The 17,883-nt window shown below is 56.0% G+C and overlaps 1 protein-coding gene across 1 annotated transcript in view; it reads left to right on the top strand.

Moving 5' to 3' along the window:
* The first annotated feature begins 985 nt into the window (after positions 1–985).
* EIPR1 (EARP complex and GARP complex interacting protein 1) overlaps positions 986–17,883 on the top strand; it is a 64,278-nt gene continuing 47,380 nt past the window's right edge. Inside the window, exons 1-3 of the mRNA XM_065947271.1 lie at positions 986–1,139; positions 8,744–8,827; positions 15,769–15,901. Coding sequence (XP_065803343.1) covers positions 1,098–1,139; positions 8,744–8,827; positions 15,769–15,901 — 259 coding nt within the window. The 5' untranslated portion in view covers positions 986–1,097. The remainder of the gene's footprint in view (positions 1,140–8,743; positions 8,828–15,768; positions 15,902–17,883) is intronic.

The raw sequence follows: 17,883 nt of genomic DNA on the forward strand, positions 1-17,883 counted from the left end.
CTTTAACTTTTTGATGATGGCCACTTTAATCATGTGAGGTGGTGGTTGACTGTGGTTGACTTGCACTTCCCTGATGATTAGTGAGCCTTAGCATCTTTTCATATACCTATCCCAGACCTCCTTAGCTGAAACAAAGATTAAGGAGTGATGAGAAGAAAGTGAAATGGTCACACTGGTGGAGAAACTGTGCATGGCCCTCAAACCTATGGAACCAGGATGCTGAAAAATGTGCACATGGCATTCTGGGGTTACATGCAATGTTACCCCTGTCTGCCAAAGGCACTGCCAAAAGTCAAGGCACGCGCTTTGCCGGACTCCTGGACGGAGGCAAACCTCTGCAGCGTTGACAGTCCTTGGAGACCCAAAGACGCCAGAGTCTGTCCACCAGACTCCCTTCAGAGACAAATAAATGTCAGGCGTCACTTAGCACCCCAGTACTGGCAATGCGACCCCTTGGCCGCGCCACGTACAAGGCCGGGCGCCTGCAGACATGAGCGAGCCCGGCCTCTGACCCTAAGGCTCCTGGGCCCAGCCTACCCGAGTCTGCCAGCCCAAGCGCATCCCCGAGTCCTCCACTTAACACCTCTGTGCCCCTCAATGTCTCCGAAACGAGCAGCGGTCGTCTGGAAAGCCTGAGGTGCCGCCTTGGCTGGTGGGCCGCAGAGGACTTGACAGCGCCTGCAGAACGCTTCCCGGCGCCCGGCCGTCCCACGACCGCGTCAGAGCCCTAGGGGAACCGTAGGGCGGCAGACCCAGGGAGGCTCCGACCTGCTACCCGCCCGGCTCCAGCTAAGTGCGAGTCCCGCAAGCCCAGCCAGCCCGGCAGGCGCCCCCACCAGGCCCTCCCCTTCCGGTCCTACCGCCGCGGAGAGCCCGGATGGAGCGAAGTGCGCATGCGCAGGATCTCGGCGCTGCCTTCGTCGGCCGCCGCCGACCGGGAGCGCGTTGATGACGCGTCCAGAAAACACAGGAAGTGAACCCTACGGGAGCCGCGGTGGCTCAGAAAGGCGCCGCCCGGGGCTGGCACGCATGAATGGGAGCGGAGCTGGGGCGCGCCGGCCCAGGGGACCCGCCTTCAGCGAGGGCGCTACCGCAGCATGGAGGACGACGCGCCCGTGATCTACGGCCTGGAGTTCCAGGTGGGTCCCGGAACGGCCCCGCGGCGCCCGGTGCCGCCGAGGTCATTGCGGAGGGCCCTCGGGGGGGCCAAAGGCCGCGGCCATCCAGGAACGGCCGGGGGCCCTCAGACGTCCGGGGGGCGCGGCGGTCCTGCCTGCCGCCCCGGCCGTGGGAGCCCCCGCCGCCTGCCTGCCGCCCCGGCGTTCCTTGTGGCCTGACTCTCACGGCTCGCTTTGCTGTATTTGCTTGTGTACAATTCCGACAGCCTTGCTGTTCTTGGAGGCAGGCGCTGTATCTGTATTACTATGACTGTTTAAGACACAGTGTTTAAATGTACACTAAAAGTTGCCAAGATGCAGGGGGAGTTCTTATGTCCCCTTCACCGAGTTTCCCCTACTGTTGGCATCTTCATGTGGCCCGGGCACAGTGACCAAAGCTTCGAAATTAGCTCTGAAACCATCCTGTTACTCTTCCCTGGTGGCTCAGATGGTAAAAGAATCTGCCTGCAATGTGGGAGACCTGGGGTTCGATCCCTGGGATCAGAAAAATCCCCTGGAGGAGGGCATGGCAACTTGCTCCAGTATTCGTACCTGGAGAATCCCATGGACAGAGGAGCTGGTGGGCTCCAGTCCACAGGGTTGCAAGAGTCAGACACGACTGAGCGACTTTCACTTTGGTTCAGTTCAGTCTCGCAGCCGTGTCCGGCTCATTGCCACTCCATGAACCGCAGAACGCCAGGCCTCCCTGTCCATTGCCAACTCCCAGAGTTCGCCCACACCCATGTCCATTGAGTTGGTGATGCCATCCAACCATCTCATCCTCTGTCGTCCCCTTCTCCTCCTGCCCTCAATCTTTCCCAGCATCAGGGTCTTTTCAAATGAGTCAGCTCTTTGCATCAGGTGGCCAAAGTATTGGAGTTTCAGCTTCAACATCAGTCCCTCCAATGAACAGCCAGGACTGATCTCCTTTAGGATGGACTGGTTGGATCTCCTTGCAGTCCAAGGGACTCTCAAGAGTCTTCTCCAACACCACAGTTCAAAAGCATCAATTCTTCAGCACTCAGCTTTCTTTATAGTCCAACTCTCACATCCATACATGACCACTGGAAAAACCATAGCCTTGACTAGACAGACCTTTGTTGACAAAGTAATGTCTGTGCTTTTTAATATGCTGTCTAGGTTGGTCATAACTTTCCTTCCAAGGAGTAAGTGTCTTTTAATTTCATGGCTGCAGTCACCATATGCAGTGATTTTGGAGCCCCCAAAAATAAAGTCAGCCACTGTTTCCACTGTTTCTCCATCTTTATGCCATGAAGTGATGGGTCGGATGCCATGATCTTAGTTTTCTGAATGTTGAGCTTTAAGTCAAATTTTTTACTCTTCTCTTTCACTTTCATCAAGAGGCTCTTTAGTTCCTCTTTGCTTTTTGCCATAAGGGTGGTGTCATCTGCATATCCGAGGTTGTTGATATTTCTCCTGGCAATCTTGATTCCAGCTTGTGCTTCCTCCAGCTCAGCGTTTACTCTGCATATAAGTTAAAGTGGTCTGGTATTCTCATCTCTTGAAGAATTTTCTACAGTTTGTTGTGATTCACACAGTCAGAGGCTTTGCCATAGTCAATAAAGCAGACGTAGATGTTTTTCTGTCGTTCTCTTGCTTTTTCTATGATCCAGCAGATGTTGGCAATTTGATCTCTGGTTCCTCTGCCTTTTCTAAACCCAGCTTGAACACCTGGAAGTTCTCAGTTCACATAGTGTTGAAGCCTGGCTTGGAGAATTTTGAGCATTACTTTGCCAGTGTGTGAGATGAGTGCAACTGTGCGGTAGTTTGAGCATTCTTTGGCATTGCCTTTCTTTGGGATTGGAATAAAAACTGACCTTTTCAAGTCTGTTGAATTTAGCACTCAGTAAGTGTTATTCTGATTATTACAATGAAACAATTCTTACAGGTGAATTCTACACAAGGCAGTATCTCAGTGCCCTGTGAGTCAGGAACTGTTGGGCTTGACAGCTGGCTCTATCACACAGGGCCTTCCCCGGTGGCTCGGCTGGTGGAGAATCCGCCTGCCATGCGGGAGACCTGGGCTCAATTCCTGGGTTGGGAAGATCGCCTGGAGAAGGGAACGGCTACCCACTCCAGTACTCTGGCCTGGAGAATTCCACGGACTGTATAGTCCACGGGGTCGCAAAGAGTCGGACTCGGCCGAGTGACTTTCACACACGTGCTGTATCACTCAAGACTGGGCCTTAGAGACCAGCTGAGAACGGCGCTGTGTCTTGGGCACTCTGCTTAACATTGTACGTATGTTTCGTTTAATTCTCGCATCAGTCATATTGTTAGATGTTATTTTTCATGTGGTTGGAGTCCTCTTAACTAGTAAGTGATGGGGATTCTGGCCTAGGTGGGCTTTAAACCCAAACCAGTTTCAGAGCCCTGTAACCAGCAAGTGAAACTGCCTTCTCCTCAACCACGAGGTGCACACGTGGGCACATCCAGAGGGTGCCTGCGCAAGAGAGAAGCTTCCCTGACCTTGTGCTCCCTAAAGTGTGCATCTTCTTCCAATGCTTCTTAATAACTTTTTGATCTCTTAAGTAATCCCCCAAATAACCCAGAGGTTTTGATCTTCAGTTTTGGATCTTTGAGGTAACTAAAATGTTGTTTCCTAGGATTTTGGACAAATCAGTGGAGTGGATTGTTGCCTTGGACCTCAAGTATTTTATCTGAATATCTTTTCTTATCTTAAAAGAAGTAGCTGATTGTCACACTTCTCTACACAGCTCTTTGGGCCCTGGCTTTCTTGAATCTGGAGAGCAATTACTGTGTGTAGGGAAAGAGAAAGTTAGCTAAGATGGTGGTGGTCAGGCTTTCTCGCCCCACGTTTTGTAACTACATGGTTATGTAACAGTAGAGATAACTTAAAGCTCTGTGCATCTCAGTGTCCCCACGTGGCCACCGCCATGTCTCTTCTGTAAGCATGTATAAGCTCCACCCGAAAAGCCCTTGAGGCTGCCTTATGACTGTGTCTGCTGGGTCAGCCCCAAGGGAACACAGCGTTTCTGCTGCTGGGCCAGTCAGGAGAGAATTGACATGTCGGCAGTTCTTAGGGCTCCTCGAGTTTTCCTGCAGGCTCCCCGCTGGTGCTATGCCTGCCCCGGGTTCCGTGAACAGTGTGCATAGCAAGAAGCAGTGGGACAGCGGAGGTCGTCAGCAGGGTGAACAGCCAGACTCAGGACCAGCCCCAGCGGAGAAAAAGAGAAAGTGCAATCACAGTGGAGAGTTTAGAGCTGGGTCAGCGCCTGCTGAACCCACGCCTGCGGAGCCCCGAGGGTCCCCTGGGCCTGCAGACAGCCAGAGGGGACGCTCGGGGGTGGGTGATGTGCAGACAGTACAAGGAGGGCTTGGGCGATGATGGGGAGAGCAGCGATTGGGGTCAGCCGACACCACGCCCTTAAGCTTCTGCTCTGGCCCGGCAGGCAGAGGAGCCTCCAGAGGACTGCGGGCATTATGTAGGCGGCACGCGGGACGCTGTTCCGAACGACGCCCCGTCCACCTCTTCCGGCTCCTTAACTGCTCCCTCCATGGGCGGCAGGCCTGGAAAAGTCTAGGGGTGGCAGCAGGCAAAGGGGATGCAAATCTGGGCTGATTTGCTGGCAGCGGGAGTTGATAGAAATAAAACTGATAAAGGGACCACTGCTCTGCTCCTAGAGCGACGGAGACAGCTGAGACCAGAGCAGCAGTTTACTTGGTTTGGGAAGGGCCACAGCAAAAGATACGGGCAGTTCAGTTAGAAGATTACATGGCGTCCGCAGACCTTCCTTCTGATGCCTCTTAAAGGCTGTGTCCTTAAATTGGACGGCTCCCCGTGCAGAGCTATACGGTAAAGACTGTGTCCTTACCTTTGGAAACCGGATCTGTCCCTGTGTGGAGGCACTCTGTAAAGGCTGTGTGCTGTGATGTAGATTTAGGACAGTGTACTGTAAAGGCTGTGTCTGTGATGTAGGTTTAGAACAGTGGAGTGTAAAGACTGTGATGTGGGTTTAGGACAGTGTAGTATAAAGACTGTGTCTGTGGTGTAGGTTTAGGACAGTGTAGTGTAGAGACTGTGTCTGTGATGTGCTACTAGCCTCTGAATTCTCTGGCAGATTTAGGGCAGTTTGAAAGCATTTGGAATAATGTATGTGGGCTGTGAATGCCACAGATTCCCTCTTTGAAGGGGAGGGCCCAGCGCCTGTGGCGGGTTTGAAGGTCCTTAATAAAACCTGTCAGAGAAGGCAATGGCAACCCGCTCCAGTACTCCTGTCTGGAAAATCCCATGGACGGAGGAGCCTGGTGGGCTGCAGCCCATGCGGTCACTAAGAGTCAGACTCAACTGAGTGACATCACTTTCACTTTTCACTTTCATGCATTGGAGAAGGAAATGGCAACCCACTCCAGTGTTCTTGCCTGGAGAATCCCAGGGATGGGGGAGCCTGGTGGGCTGCCGTCTATGGGGTCGCACAGAGTCGGACACGGCTGAAGCGACTTAGCAGCAGCAGTAATAAAACCTGTGGAGACTTTCCTGCCATCTCACAAGGACAGCTGGTGGAGTGGACTTGGCCATGGAGATAGTCACTCCACGTGTGGTTGGTGGCCCTTCTAGCCCCATGACAGCAAGGACTGCAGCGTGAGTTCCAGATGACACCTGGCATTGAGTGTGCTATGTACTGGGGACGTGACTGTTTGCTGTAGCATCTACTGCTGTTGCAGAGTGTCCGTTCAAGGGTCAGCGTTACTCACCAAGGAAATAGCACGAAAATGAACTGTGTGCAGATTGTGAGCCGAGAGACCCTGAGTGGGTAGAATGTGGGGAAGGAGCACATTGGCCAAGAGTGTGGTGGCCAGACCCTTTTGGCCCACGGCCTCTCGCTTGCCCCGCAATCTGTAAATGTGGTTCTGTAACAGCTGGGATCACTCACAGCGCTGTGTGTGTGCATCACGCCACGCTGTCTTCGGCCGCGTCTGTCTGTCAGCGTATATAAGCTCCACTGAAAAGCCCCTGAAGCTGCGTTAGGCCTGTGTCCGCCGGGTCAGCCCCGAGAGGAAGGAATGCAGTGTGTGCGCTGCTCCGGCTGTGGCCCCAGTCGGGAGAATAAACGTGTCTGCAGCTCCCACGGCCCCTCGAGGGTTCTCCAGCTTCCCCGTTCGCGCCTGCCTGCCCTGTTCAGCAAACGGTGTGGACAGACAGACAACTGGTGTCATCGGCAGGATGGTGCAGCAAGATGTTGACCACTGGCTGAAGGTGATGAGGTCTGGAGGGTAAAACGAGGCAGCTCGGTGCCGGTAAGAGGCAGAAGAGCAGTGTGGGTGGCTGTTGAAATGAGAAAGTGCTGATCACATTCGCCTTTCTGCAGCACTTTGACTTGTGTTCACGGTTTTTGTTCTTTTTTGTGTGTTTAAAAAATTTTAAACAATCAGTGCTTTCAAGTCATTTAAGTCAGTTACTGCAAGTCTGGTTAAAATCACCAGGCCCCACACATTTCCTTTCCACCTTATCTGGTGAGAATAACCTCTCTCAGCGTTTCAGAAGCTGTTTCTTCTAGTCTTGACCTGCCCGCTCTTCCCTCCCGGATATAACCTGGTGACTGGACACTGTGGCACCTGAGGATTTTCGGCTTTTTCCCCGCTCTTCTGTCTCCCGCCAGACTCCCAACAGTTAATCACAGTCTTTTGCCAAATCTTTACTCAGGTTTCCCCTTTTTTTAATTGCACAATGTTTTGTTGACTGCTGATTCAAGCAGGGTTCTCTGCCACGCTTAGCCAGCATTTCAGGACTTCTGCTTGGAAGCAGGGTGAGTTTTAGTTTCAGTGCTTGTGTGTGTCCTGCCTTCCCCAGTTAATGCCTTGCTCACGAGCGGTGCTCAGGGCGCCAGGTTTCTCTCCCCGGAGTTTCCACCCCCTTGTCCTGCGTGCTTTTGAGCCGGTGCCTAAGTTCTTGCATTTCTGTCACCACAGTGAAGAGCAGCTGCCCAAGATGGCTGTGGTCAGGCGCCCTCACCCCCTGTTTTGTAGGCTGATTTTATAGGACTTAACAGTAATCGTCGTCAGTCGATCAGTGGATCTGCTGCTTCCAAACCAATGCACAGGGACACTGCCTTTTAACCTGATGAACTGAAGCTCAAGGCCATCTTGCTGTTCCATTTCATAGACCTGCTGCGCCTTCAGAGGTTGCGTGTGTTCCTTATTCGGGGTTTCTGTTCTTGCGCGTGGCGTGGGGTCTGGTTCACGGTCCCTCCCGCCATGTCGGCTCGGGTTCAGTTGTCTGGGTGGTCTTGCCGAGCCTCTCCAGTCTGTTCTTCTCCCTCTCGTTTGAGGAGGTGTTTGCTCTCGAGTTTTGTGAGTGTCCCTGTGTCTGATCGTGGGTTCTGGCCCTGCCGCCTGGTGTTTGCACCTCCTGAAGCCTTTTCCCCTTGTCTCCCTCCGATCCTCCCTCTGGTCCTCCTTGCGGAGCTCCAGTCTTCCCTCTGGTCCTTCCTCCGGTCCTCCCTCTGGTCCTCCTCCAGCCCTCCCTCTAGTCCTCCTCCAGCCCTCCCTCCAGTCCTCCCTCTGGTCCTCCTTGCAGAGCTCCCGGTCTTCCCTCTGGTCCTCCCTCTGATCCTCCCTCTGGCCCTCCCTCTGGTCCTCCTTGCTGAGCTCCCGTGCCAAGTCCTCCTGCCGTGGGCTCTGTAGGCGGAGGCAGCCCGGCCTGGCCCAGGCCGACAAGTGCTCGCGGCTCTGGGTTTTGCAGCGCTCGTTTCCCCCGGGGGCCCCCAGGGCAGCCCCCCCACCCATGGAGCTCCAGCCGCCTCCTGAGATGCCAGTAGGTCCCCTGCCCTGCTCTAGTTGGCGGCCCGGTGTGTGGGGGACCCCTGTTCTGGCTGGCCCCTCCGGCGGTTCCCCGGCCACTGTCCTGCTTTGCTTGGGGCGTGGCCACCAGCGTCTTCCTCAGCATCTTCTCTCAGCGCCAACCTTCCCCACCTCGGAGACGGTGTTCCCCGGGCGCTTTTGGACTATAGACGTCTCCACGTTTCACTGAAGACGGTTGGTTTCTGCTCTTCAGGCCCCTTCCTGCCCTTGCAGGACTTCCAGAAGTCTGAGGAGGGAGGGGCGAAGCCTTTAGCCCAGGTCACCATGGGCAGGCGGTCAGCACCCCCCCTCCCCCAGCTTCTTCCTCTCCTGGACCTTGCAGTCCATGCCTGTGACAGCTTCCTGAAGCCTTGAAACAAGCTCAGGGGTTTGAATTGAGTTTTTCCAGTTGGTTCTGCAGGAGATGTGGCTCAAACCACCTGCTCTGCTCTCAGTGGGAGTCATCTTCTGCTCTGTTATTAAGAATAATTTGTTCAAACAAGTCAATGATGTAAATAATTTTGTTAAAGACAAAATTATATATCTTTACTGTTTAATTTTTGTTTCCAATGACAGTTGTTTCCAGATCCTTCGGAAGCGCAGTTGGGTCACAGGTCGTACAAGAGTCGAGGGCTCCTCTTGCAAGTTTCTAAGCTGCCTGGCGACCTTCTGCCCCCGCGGCTCCCCCAGTGGCGGCGGAGGCAGCGGCGCCCGCAAGGTCCGTCCTCCGCCTCCACCCACGTGTGCTTTCTCCTCCCCTGCAGGCGCGGGCGCTCACGCCTCAGGCCGCGGAGACAGACGCCGTTCGGTTTTTGGTTGGGACGCAGTCTCTCAAGTATGATAATCAGGTAACTATTTCTGACAAATGTATACATGTTAATTACCAAGCCTGTTCTTAGTTTTATAGCTATTTTGTTCTTGACTTTTCAAGTAGCGTTTTAATACCACCCAAACAAAGCAGAGCTTTCATTGGGACTTAGATAGCCAGCTGTACGGAACGACCTGGCGAGAGGAATTTAACCTTGTTCTGTGTATCCCTGCAGCCGGAGTGTGGTGTTTTGTGGGTGCACCGGGGTCACCATGTAAGTGGTGAGGGTACGAGGGTACGTGGGCAGTGTCACCCCTTTGACCCCGGCCCCTGGACGGCCGGTTTGATGACTCGCGGCACTCTCTAGCTGAGGCTGGACGAGGCCGTAACCCCGTCTCAGCATGGGGTCTAGGCTGTCACCGCTGGTGATCCAGGGAGAGACACAGGGTGTGGCTTGTCTAGGGTAGGAAGAAGGATGTGTTCTCAAGAGGTCGGGTTTTCAGCTTGGCCTCGGCCAGACCTCAGATGTCTGGCCTTGAACGAATGGACTGACCTCGCTGGACTTCATCTTCCCCGTCCTCCAGTGGCGGCGGAGCCGTGGACGCAGGTGCGGGATGTTGCAGAGACTCACGCTCCGCGTGCGGGGCGCATGGGCGAGGTGGTGCCACGTGGCGCAGCCCGCCTCCGGAACCCCGCCCCCGGGGTGGCGTCAGTCGCCTTGCCAGCCTGCCCCGTGCGGATGGGCGGGGTGAACCCGCTCCTGTGCGGACGCACGACCTCGTGTGGGCCCGGTGACTGGAAGCTCATTTGGTGATACCCGTCTAGAGATTCACACAGTCTATGTGTTCACAGTATTTAACCTGTGTTCTGTACACCGAAAACATCGAAAAAGCTTTACACACAAGGAGCCTCATTGGGATGGCACAGAGGATGGGAGAAAATGGGAGGCAGCCAGACACAACATGGCATTTGTGACGGTGCAGCCACGTGGTTACCCTGGCTGAATCTCCTTCCTTTCAGAATGGTGTTCACTCACTGCAGGCATGAAAGCTGAGTCTCCTCAGAAGCATCACAGCTGAAAAATTCTCAGGCGATTCTTAGATGTTAAGATCGTATGTAGTACGTGATCACTAGTGTGTAAAAAAAAAAAAATTGCAATATATACAAATATCAAATCACTCCAATATACCTGAAGCTAATGTAATGTTCTGTCAACTATACCTTTATATTAAAAAGGTATGTAAAGTACAAAATTGCATCTCTGCATAGAATAAAGACTAGAAATAGGTCAAAAGGGCCCAAAACGTGAACCATGGTTATCTTCAGGGGATGTGCATATGATGTAAATTGTTTCCTTATAATTTCCGGTTTTCTGAGTGTGTGTATGTGTTGCTTTTCTCCTGGAAGATGTCAGAGGGACTGATTTATTTATAAAAAGAGTCAGCCGTGGCCGTCCCACAGGCAAGAGGAGAGTGGCCCCGTGCGGCCTGGGGTGCTGCTGGGGGATGTGGGGGGAGGAAGGCGCCCAGTGCCAGCGGGGACGCACGTGCGTCTGGAAGGACCAGCGCAGCGTGTGATGGGGCGCTGGGGCTCGGGCACCGAGCCAGTGCACGACCAACTGCCTTTTCCTTATCTGCTTACTTTTCAATGCCCCTATTTCCGGGCCTGTACCGCTGACCTTTTCGGTAGAACATCAGTTTTTATTTACTTTTTTCTGGCCGCATGTGAGTTCCCCAATCGGGGTCGAACCGCGTGTGTTTTACGATGGCGCGCGCTCCTCCCTGACTGTCCCTGCGCCCTTCCCCGTCCGGCCCTGCTTCCTGCCGCGAGGGCGTCCGGGGCCCCCGTGTCCCCTCTACCCGCTGAGCCGCGTGTGTCCCCGAGTGCTGTGTGCATCCCCCTCCAGGGAGCGCGCAGCCGCCTGCAGTCACGAGCTGGTGAGGGATAAAGGCGGTGACCCCCGGCCCTGGCCAGGGACGCTGGGGGACTGGCGGCTGGACAGGTACCGGGGGTGCCCTGGCCCCATCTCCAAACAGAAGACTTGGCCCTGAGCAGCCAGGTGGTTCCTCCCAGGGCCCGGCTGGGACGTGGCGAGGTGGCCGCTAAGCACCCTGTCTCCCCGCCCCCCGCGCCTGCCGTGACTATGAAGCTCAGCTGCTGAGGTTTGCTGTCCGGAAGGCCCCAGGGCCAAGCCCTCCTGCCCTGCAGCTGTGACAGTGGCCGTGGCATTGCGTGACCCCCAGCCCTCCTGGAAGCCCCTGCTGGCGGGGTCTCTGGCCCCGGGCTTCGCCTCAGGCCGTCAGCGCCTCCCCGCAGCTGGCGATTCTTGCGGACGTGCCCGGCGCTGGAGCCCGCGCTGCTGTATTCAACTCGGCTCTCCCCTGACAGTTTCCGGGGCCGTCACAGTTGCGGGCTGCCCTGTGCCTGACGAGCCGCTCAATGTTCTGTGCCTGCAGTGTCGCCCGGCGCCCTGCCTGCGGTCAGAGCCGGTCAGGCCGCCCTGGAGCCTCCTGTCAGGGGCGCGCCTTCTCCGGGGAGCTGCTCCTCCGGTTGGGAGCTGGGCTTTTGCAGGGTGGGGGCTTATTTGCTTTTGCACCAGGCTTTCCCTGCAGAGGCCGCCTGCGCGATGCTCGTCCCATTGAGGAGCGCCAGGCTGACCGCTGTGGGGTCTCCGTGAAGCCCTTTCAGGGCTGTGCCTCGAATCCACCCCACATGCACCTGCCCCCCTACCCCCCACCCCATCCTCCCATCTCACTCCCAGGAGTCGCTCCCCTCTTTGTGGTCTGGGGGCCCTGGTCTCGCCGTGTTGATCGCGTCCTGTGTGTCCTTTTTGAAGCAGTTCTGCGTGTGTTTCTCACTTGTACGTGTGGTCACGGGGAGTGAGCTGGCCGACTGTCCCCTGACCGGCTCGCACCCCAGCTTTTCCCTGGCCCTTGACCACGTGTCCCCTCACTGTGGGCTGAATGCTGTGTCCCCCTGCAAACCTGCACATGGGAGCCAACCCCGACGTGATGGAGGTAGGAGGGGGCCCTCTGGAAGGCACTGGGGCCGTGAGGATGGAGCCTCGCAAGGTGAATCTCCTGGCCAGCGGAAGGGTGGAGATGTGAGAGTCCCCAGAAAGGGACAGAGACGGGGAGTGAGCAGGCGCCGCTGCAGAAGGGCCCCAGTAGCCCTGCTGGGGCGGGGCCGCCCCAGACCTGCAGTTGGGAACTGTGAGGTGCCGTGGGGTGCGTCACCTGGAATCACTGCAGCACGAGCCTGCCTGTCTGCCTGAGGTGTCGCCTCCCTAAGCTGCCGGCCTCACGGCTGGCTTTGGATCCGGACGAGAGGCAGGGCGCGCTGGCGGGGAGGCCGTGGCTGCTTCTGGGTGCGGCTGAGCCGGAGCTTCTCACCCAGCGGCCCCGCAGAGGGCCGCCGTCAGTGCCAGGAGGACTTCTCATGGGGAGATGCTGGGGCTTTACTTTTCCTAGGGGGGAGCTTTCACTTTTTAGTTTCCAATTTTGCCACATTTTTTTTTCCCTCTGAATTTTTGAGTTTATTGAGTTCAGTAAGAGATGAAACGGACAGAGTGTGTCGGCCTGGGGTCATGTGCTCGCTCTCAGGACAGGGGCTGCTTTCTCTGAGCCCTGATTCTGTGAGAACATGAGCGGCCTTGATTAAGAAGAGCACCTTTACAGGCTTCCTAATAAGTTTGATCACCCTGGTTCCCAATTATAGAGTGTTGTCTACACCCTTAGCCCTGCACTGCTAAGTCCAGCTTTAAAATTTTAATAATGGTAATTCAAAATATGAGTTTGAGCTTCATTGAAAGTGAAAGTCGCTCAGTCATGTCGGACTCCTTGCAATCCCATGGACTATATAGTCCAGAACACTGGAGTGGGAAGCCGTTCTCTTCTCCAGCAGATCTTCCCAACCCAGGGAGTGAACCCAGGTCTCCCGCTTTGCAGGTGGATTCTCCACCAGCTGAGCACTCAGGGAAGTCCTTGAGCTTCATTCTAAGCTATTAAAAGCATTTTAAAAGCTCAGCAGGGGCGTGAAGACCTCACACACTGCCCAGCCGAGCGCACACGTTCCCCCCTCGGAGCCAACACGAATCGCTGTGTTCCTCGTCCCCGTCACCTTTCGCCCCCACCCCAACCGTAGTGTTTTCTCCATGTTGTAACTCGTTTTTGTAACTGGCCTGCAGCTGCACGTGTCAACGCGTGTGCGCTTGACGTGAGCAGCGTAGGTGGTGGTGCCCTGGGCGCAGGCGCCTGGGTCACAGCCTCTCCCCCGGGATGCGGAGCTGCCTGGCCCTCTGCTGACCTGCTGTGGCGCGGAGCCCGGTGTTGTGGCGGGTGGGCACCTCCTGTGCCCCGAGGGGGGGGCGGTTCACGGCACTTGCTCTGGAACGAGCCACGCTGCTCCAACTTTGTCAGCCCCGGTTTCTTCCCCTGTAACCGTGGCTAGTAATGATACATCATCTTGTCATCATCGAGCTCTCTTTAGGATTGAAGGAGCCAGAGTGGTACAAATAGCTCAAGTGTCTGCGGCGTATCAGTCGCCATTCCTTTGACCCCTGCTTGTCGGCGGTGCTGACGTCCCCCGCTCTGCCCGAGTGTGCCTGATGACAGCATCTCCCAAGGTCGTGTCCAAAGGACCAGTCCGTGAGCCTGCTGCAGGCGATGACGTGTGGAAAGAGCCTAGACTCTGAAGCTTAAAGGGCACGTTATTAGAGTGTCAGATTAGGAGAGGTGGACCTGGGGGTCGTGGACTCCTCCCCACCCCCGCCGTGGAGGGCGGAGGCTGACGTTTACCTGCTGAGCACCTATGAAATGGGCTGGAGGAAGACCCGCGTGGACCACGGACCAGAGCCTGGCTGGACTCCCTGCCTTCTCGTCCTCACAGGAAAGAGGAGCCTTCCCCAGGCGGGAGCGGGGACTCTGCGGCATCGGGAAGTGCGGGGAGAGGTCAGGCTGGAGGGACGGCTCCCCAGCCAGGAGCCACCCGTGTGCAGGGGAGGGTGTGCACGCCCCCGGGTCCGCGGCCCCAAAGGAGGACCCGGAAACCAGCGCTCCCGTGCTCCCCACGCAGCTGTCCTGACGGTGCTCCCGGCCAAGGAGGACAGCTCAGCGCATCCTTTTCTCAGCACTCACAGATGTTCTGGTAAGGCAGAAACATGTCAGATACTTAGGAAGAAGCTTCTTGCTCACTCTAACAACACAGAAATAGTTCCCAGGTTTGTGTATTGCCGTTTAGTCTGTGTTCCCATGCGACTGTTGTAAACTTTATATAGAAGCTGTCCACCCGGAGCATTTCCAGACCCTCTGCGAAAACTCCACTGGGCCATGAGTGCTGGAGAAACTGACCGAAAATCGTCTCAAAGATTGAAAACAGTGTTGCTGGTGTTTAATCTCCTCACTGCCCCCGGAGAAGGGTGGCTTCTGCCTGGCCGCGTGGCCCCAGCACGGTCGTCGCACTCTCGGCGGCTCTGGTCGCACAGGCTGTAGGGGGCAGTGGTGGGCTTTGAGTTCTGCCCAGGCCGGCCCTCCAGGGACAGGGGAGCGACTCCGTGTGAGAAGGTGATACCAGGAAAGCAGCCAAGGGCAGAGCCGGAGGCCCCGGGCCAGCAGGGGGAGGTGCTTCGGGTGTCATGGAAACGTTTTTTAAAATAGCATTTTAGTGTTTGTTCTGACTGCAAAACAGTGCTTGAAAAAAATTTAAAAATAAAACCAAACCACAAGGAAGTAAATGAAAAGCCTCTATGATTTCATCACCCAAAGGTAACCAGTCACTTTCTGATTCTCTCACTGGGGCATGCTTGCTTTTTGGCAAAAAGCGTGTGGAGCGTTTGTGCGGTTCTTTTACTGGTTCTTTTTTCCTTTTGTCCCCTGGAGAAGGGAGAGGCTGCCCTCTCCAGTATTCTTGGGCTTCCCTGGGGGCTCAGCTGGTAAAGAATCCGTCTGCAATGTGGGAGACCTGGGTTCGATCCCTGGGTTGGGAAGATCCCCTGGAGAAGGGAAAGGCTTCTCTCCGGTATTCTTGCTTGGAGAATCACAGAGCCTGACACGACTGAGCGCCTTTCCCTCCCCCTTTTGTATATGCTGTGGACCCTTTGCCCGGCGCTGGAAGGTGTTCAGAGAAGAGTGGCTGGCCTCACACTGTTGCATTACAGTCGGTTCACCTGAATGGTTCCCCACTGCCAGGCGCATAGGTGGCTTCTGTTTCATTGTGACAGTCAGTGCCACAGCGAACGTTCCTGATTGGATATAGGTCTTTGTGCAGATCCATGATTATCAGTATAAATTGATTTAAAAAACTGTAAATTTTATTTTTCCCAGTGACTTGATTATTGATAAGAGCGTGAATGTGAACATCATTTTCATTCCCCTAGAAATTATCCAGAAGAGCGTGGCACTAGCATATTTAACTTTTCACTTAGTGGCTGAAACATGATGCTGTCGTCACTGCTACATGATCAGAGGGGTTGGTGGCGGTTGGCCTTGTTTTTAGGAAGCGTTTTAAGAGGAGCTGACCTGACGTGCAGCACTCTCTCACCCCTTCCGTCCTCGGCTGCTTCCAACATGAGTTGTGTCAACTGCGGAGGGGGCCGATCGGGGCTAAGCCTGGTCCTCGGCAGGCAGCAGCGCCCTGCCCCGCTCAGCCGAGCCACAGGCCTGGGCTGGTTGCAGCAGGCGGCCCCCTCCTGCAGACTCTGGCCCTGACACCTGCCATGGCCTGACTGCGCCTTTGGTGTCTCCTCTGGAGGACTGGGCGTGGCGGGGCAGGGTTCTGTGCTCGCAGGCTTAATACTTTGCAGGGGTTTCACACTTGCCTTTTGAGAGGTACAGAGTGAGGTGCGCGGTAGAAGCGAGAGCCGTTAGTGCGGTTCGGAGCTGGTAGAGGTGTTCAAGGTGCGTTTGGTTCTCCTGTTAGTCACTGACCTGTGAAGGCGGTGGGGAGTGTGTGAGCTTCTGACCGGCTCTTTCCTTGTGTCTGTAGATCCACGTCATAGACTTTGATGACGAGAACAACATTATCAATAAAAATGTGCTCCTGCATCAGGCGGGGGAGATCTGGCACATTAGTGCCAGCCCCGCAGACAAAGGCGTGCTGGCCACCTGCTACAACAAGAGTGAGTATCCCCAGGGGTCTGGGTGCCCGCGGGCCACCTGTTACAACCAGAGTGAGTGTCCCCGGGGTCTGGGTGCCCGCGGGCCACCTGCTACAGTGAGTGAGTGTCCCCGGGGGTCTGGGTGCCCGCGGACCGCCTACTATGGTGAAGTGAGTGTCCCCAGGGATCTGGGTACCTGCAGACCACCTGCTACAGTGAAGTGAGTGTCCCCAGGGGTCTGGGTGCCCGCGGGCCACTTGCTACAAGAGTGAGTATCCCCAGGGGTCTGGGTGCCCGCGGACCACTTGCTACAAGAGTGAGTGTCCCCCGGGGGTCTGGGTGCCTGTGGACCACCTGCTACAATGAAGTGAGTGTCCCCCGGGGTCTGGGTGTCCACGGACCGCCTGGTACAGTGAAGTGAGTGTCCCGGGGGTCTGGGTGCCCGCAGAGGGATGGGTGCGTGGTCCGTAAGCAGGACCTTTTATCACTCAGGTCAGGGAAGTGCCTTCACAGAGAAGCTGTGATACTGTGGGTAGATGGAGACTGTAATAAGCAGTTATTATAGTCCAGAGCCAAGAAAGGAAGCTGGAACCACAGCTGTTCCCGGAGCGTTGACCCCGGGGCAGGGGAGGGACGAGCCTGAGGGTCTCCGCCGGGGTGGGGTGGGGTGGGGGCGCAGCCACCCGCATCCTCGCTCTCCCGCACCCTCAGAGGGCGGCGGGCTTGCGTCTTTCTCGCCATCCCTGTGCGTGTGAAACAGCCGGAGGGTGACGGGTCAGGGTCTGGGAGCCACGCCTCTCAGCGTGCCGTGCGCCGCGTGCTGCCACGCCCCCATGGGCTTCCGCCCAGCCCCGGTTCACCCTCCCGTCTCTGGGACCCTTTAGCATGTACACAGCCTCCGTCGCTACAACCTGCAGGCAGACAGCTTCTTGCCGAGTTCTGTTCTTTGTTGGAAAATGATAGCGAGTTTGCAGTAGGCTGAAGTAACCTAGACGTTCAGATACTTGCTCTGAGCAAGCTGCCCTCCTATCCGTCCGGCGCCCGTCGGGGTCCCGGGAGGACCAGAGACATGCAGTGGGATGCTGGAGGTCGCAGCATCAACGTGGTCTCTAGCGTGGCGTTCGCTTCTCAGGCACCAAAGCGTCACGTGTAGTGTCCAGTGAGCATCGTGAAGGGGAAGCAAAGCGCGTGCATCTGCTGACCCCCGGACTCACGGGGTCCTTCAGACAGGTCCCCACGTCCAGCAGGCAGATGCAGGCCGGTCTGCAGGACGGCTCTCTGCCTGGCTCAGGCGTGGCCGGCGCGGCCGAGGTGGGAGCTCTGTTTAGGGGACGGAGGCGTCTTGTGTCGCTGGAAGTGCTTGGCGATGACCCGCCCTTCTCTCCCCGGCCCCCCTCCCTCCCTGGTCCCCTTCCCAGCGGGTGGCCTCCAGGTCCTGCCACCGTCTCCTGCCGCGATGGGTTGGCGGGCGTCCCTCCAGAGACGGCCTCCTCTTCCCTCGGCCTGCAGTCGGGCGTCCGCCCTGTGTACACAGAACCTGGGGGGGTGATGGGGGCCTCGGCAGCGCCCCAGGCCTGAGCGGGCTCCTCTGAGGGGTGAAGGTGACCGAGGGGGTCCCAGTGCCCCGGCTGGTTCAGGAAGCCACTTCTTAGGCCTAGAACCTTTCACTTCTCACCCAGTGACATGCCGTGTGGAATGGGTGCGACTATAGGCAGGAATTGTGTCCTTTTATCACTCAGAGAGGTTATGTGTGGTCTTCAGAGGCTGGAGTTCTTCCTCCTCCTTGTAAGCTCCGAAAGGAACCGCGGTGTAACTTCCTCACCTGCCAATCTCTAGATCCCCAGCAGGAGCAGACGCTGCAGGCTTTATGGTCTGGTTTTTGTTTTTTTTTAAATTTATTGAATTATAGTTGCTTTACAACGTGTTAGTTTTTGGTGTGCGGCAAAGTGATTCAGTTATACATACACATGTATTTATTCTTTTTCATATTCTTTCCCATTATG

This window comes from Muntiacus reevesi, chromosome 10 (assembly GCF_963930625.1).
Source record: "Muntiacus reevesi chromosome 10, mMunRee1.1, whole genome shotgun sequence".
Taxonomy (NCBI): Eukaryota; Metazoa; Chordata; class Mammalia; order Artiodactyla; family Cervidae; genus Muntiacus; species Muntiacus reevesi.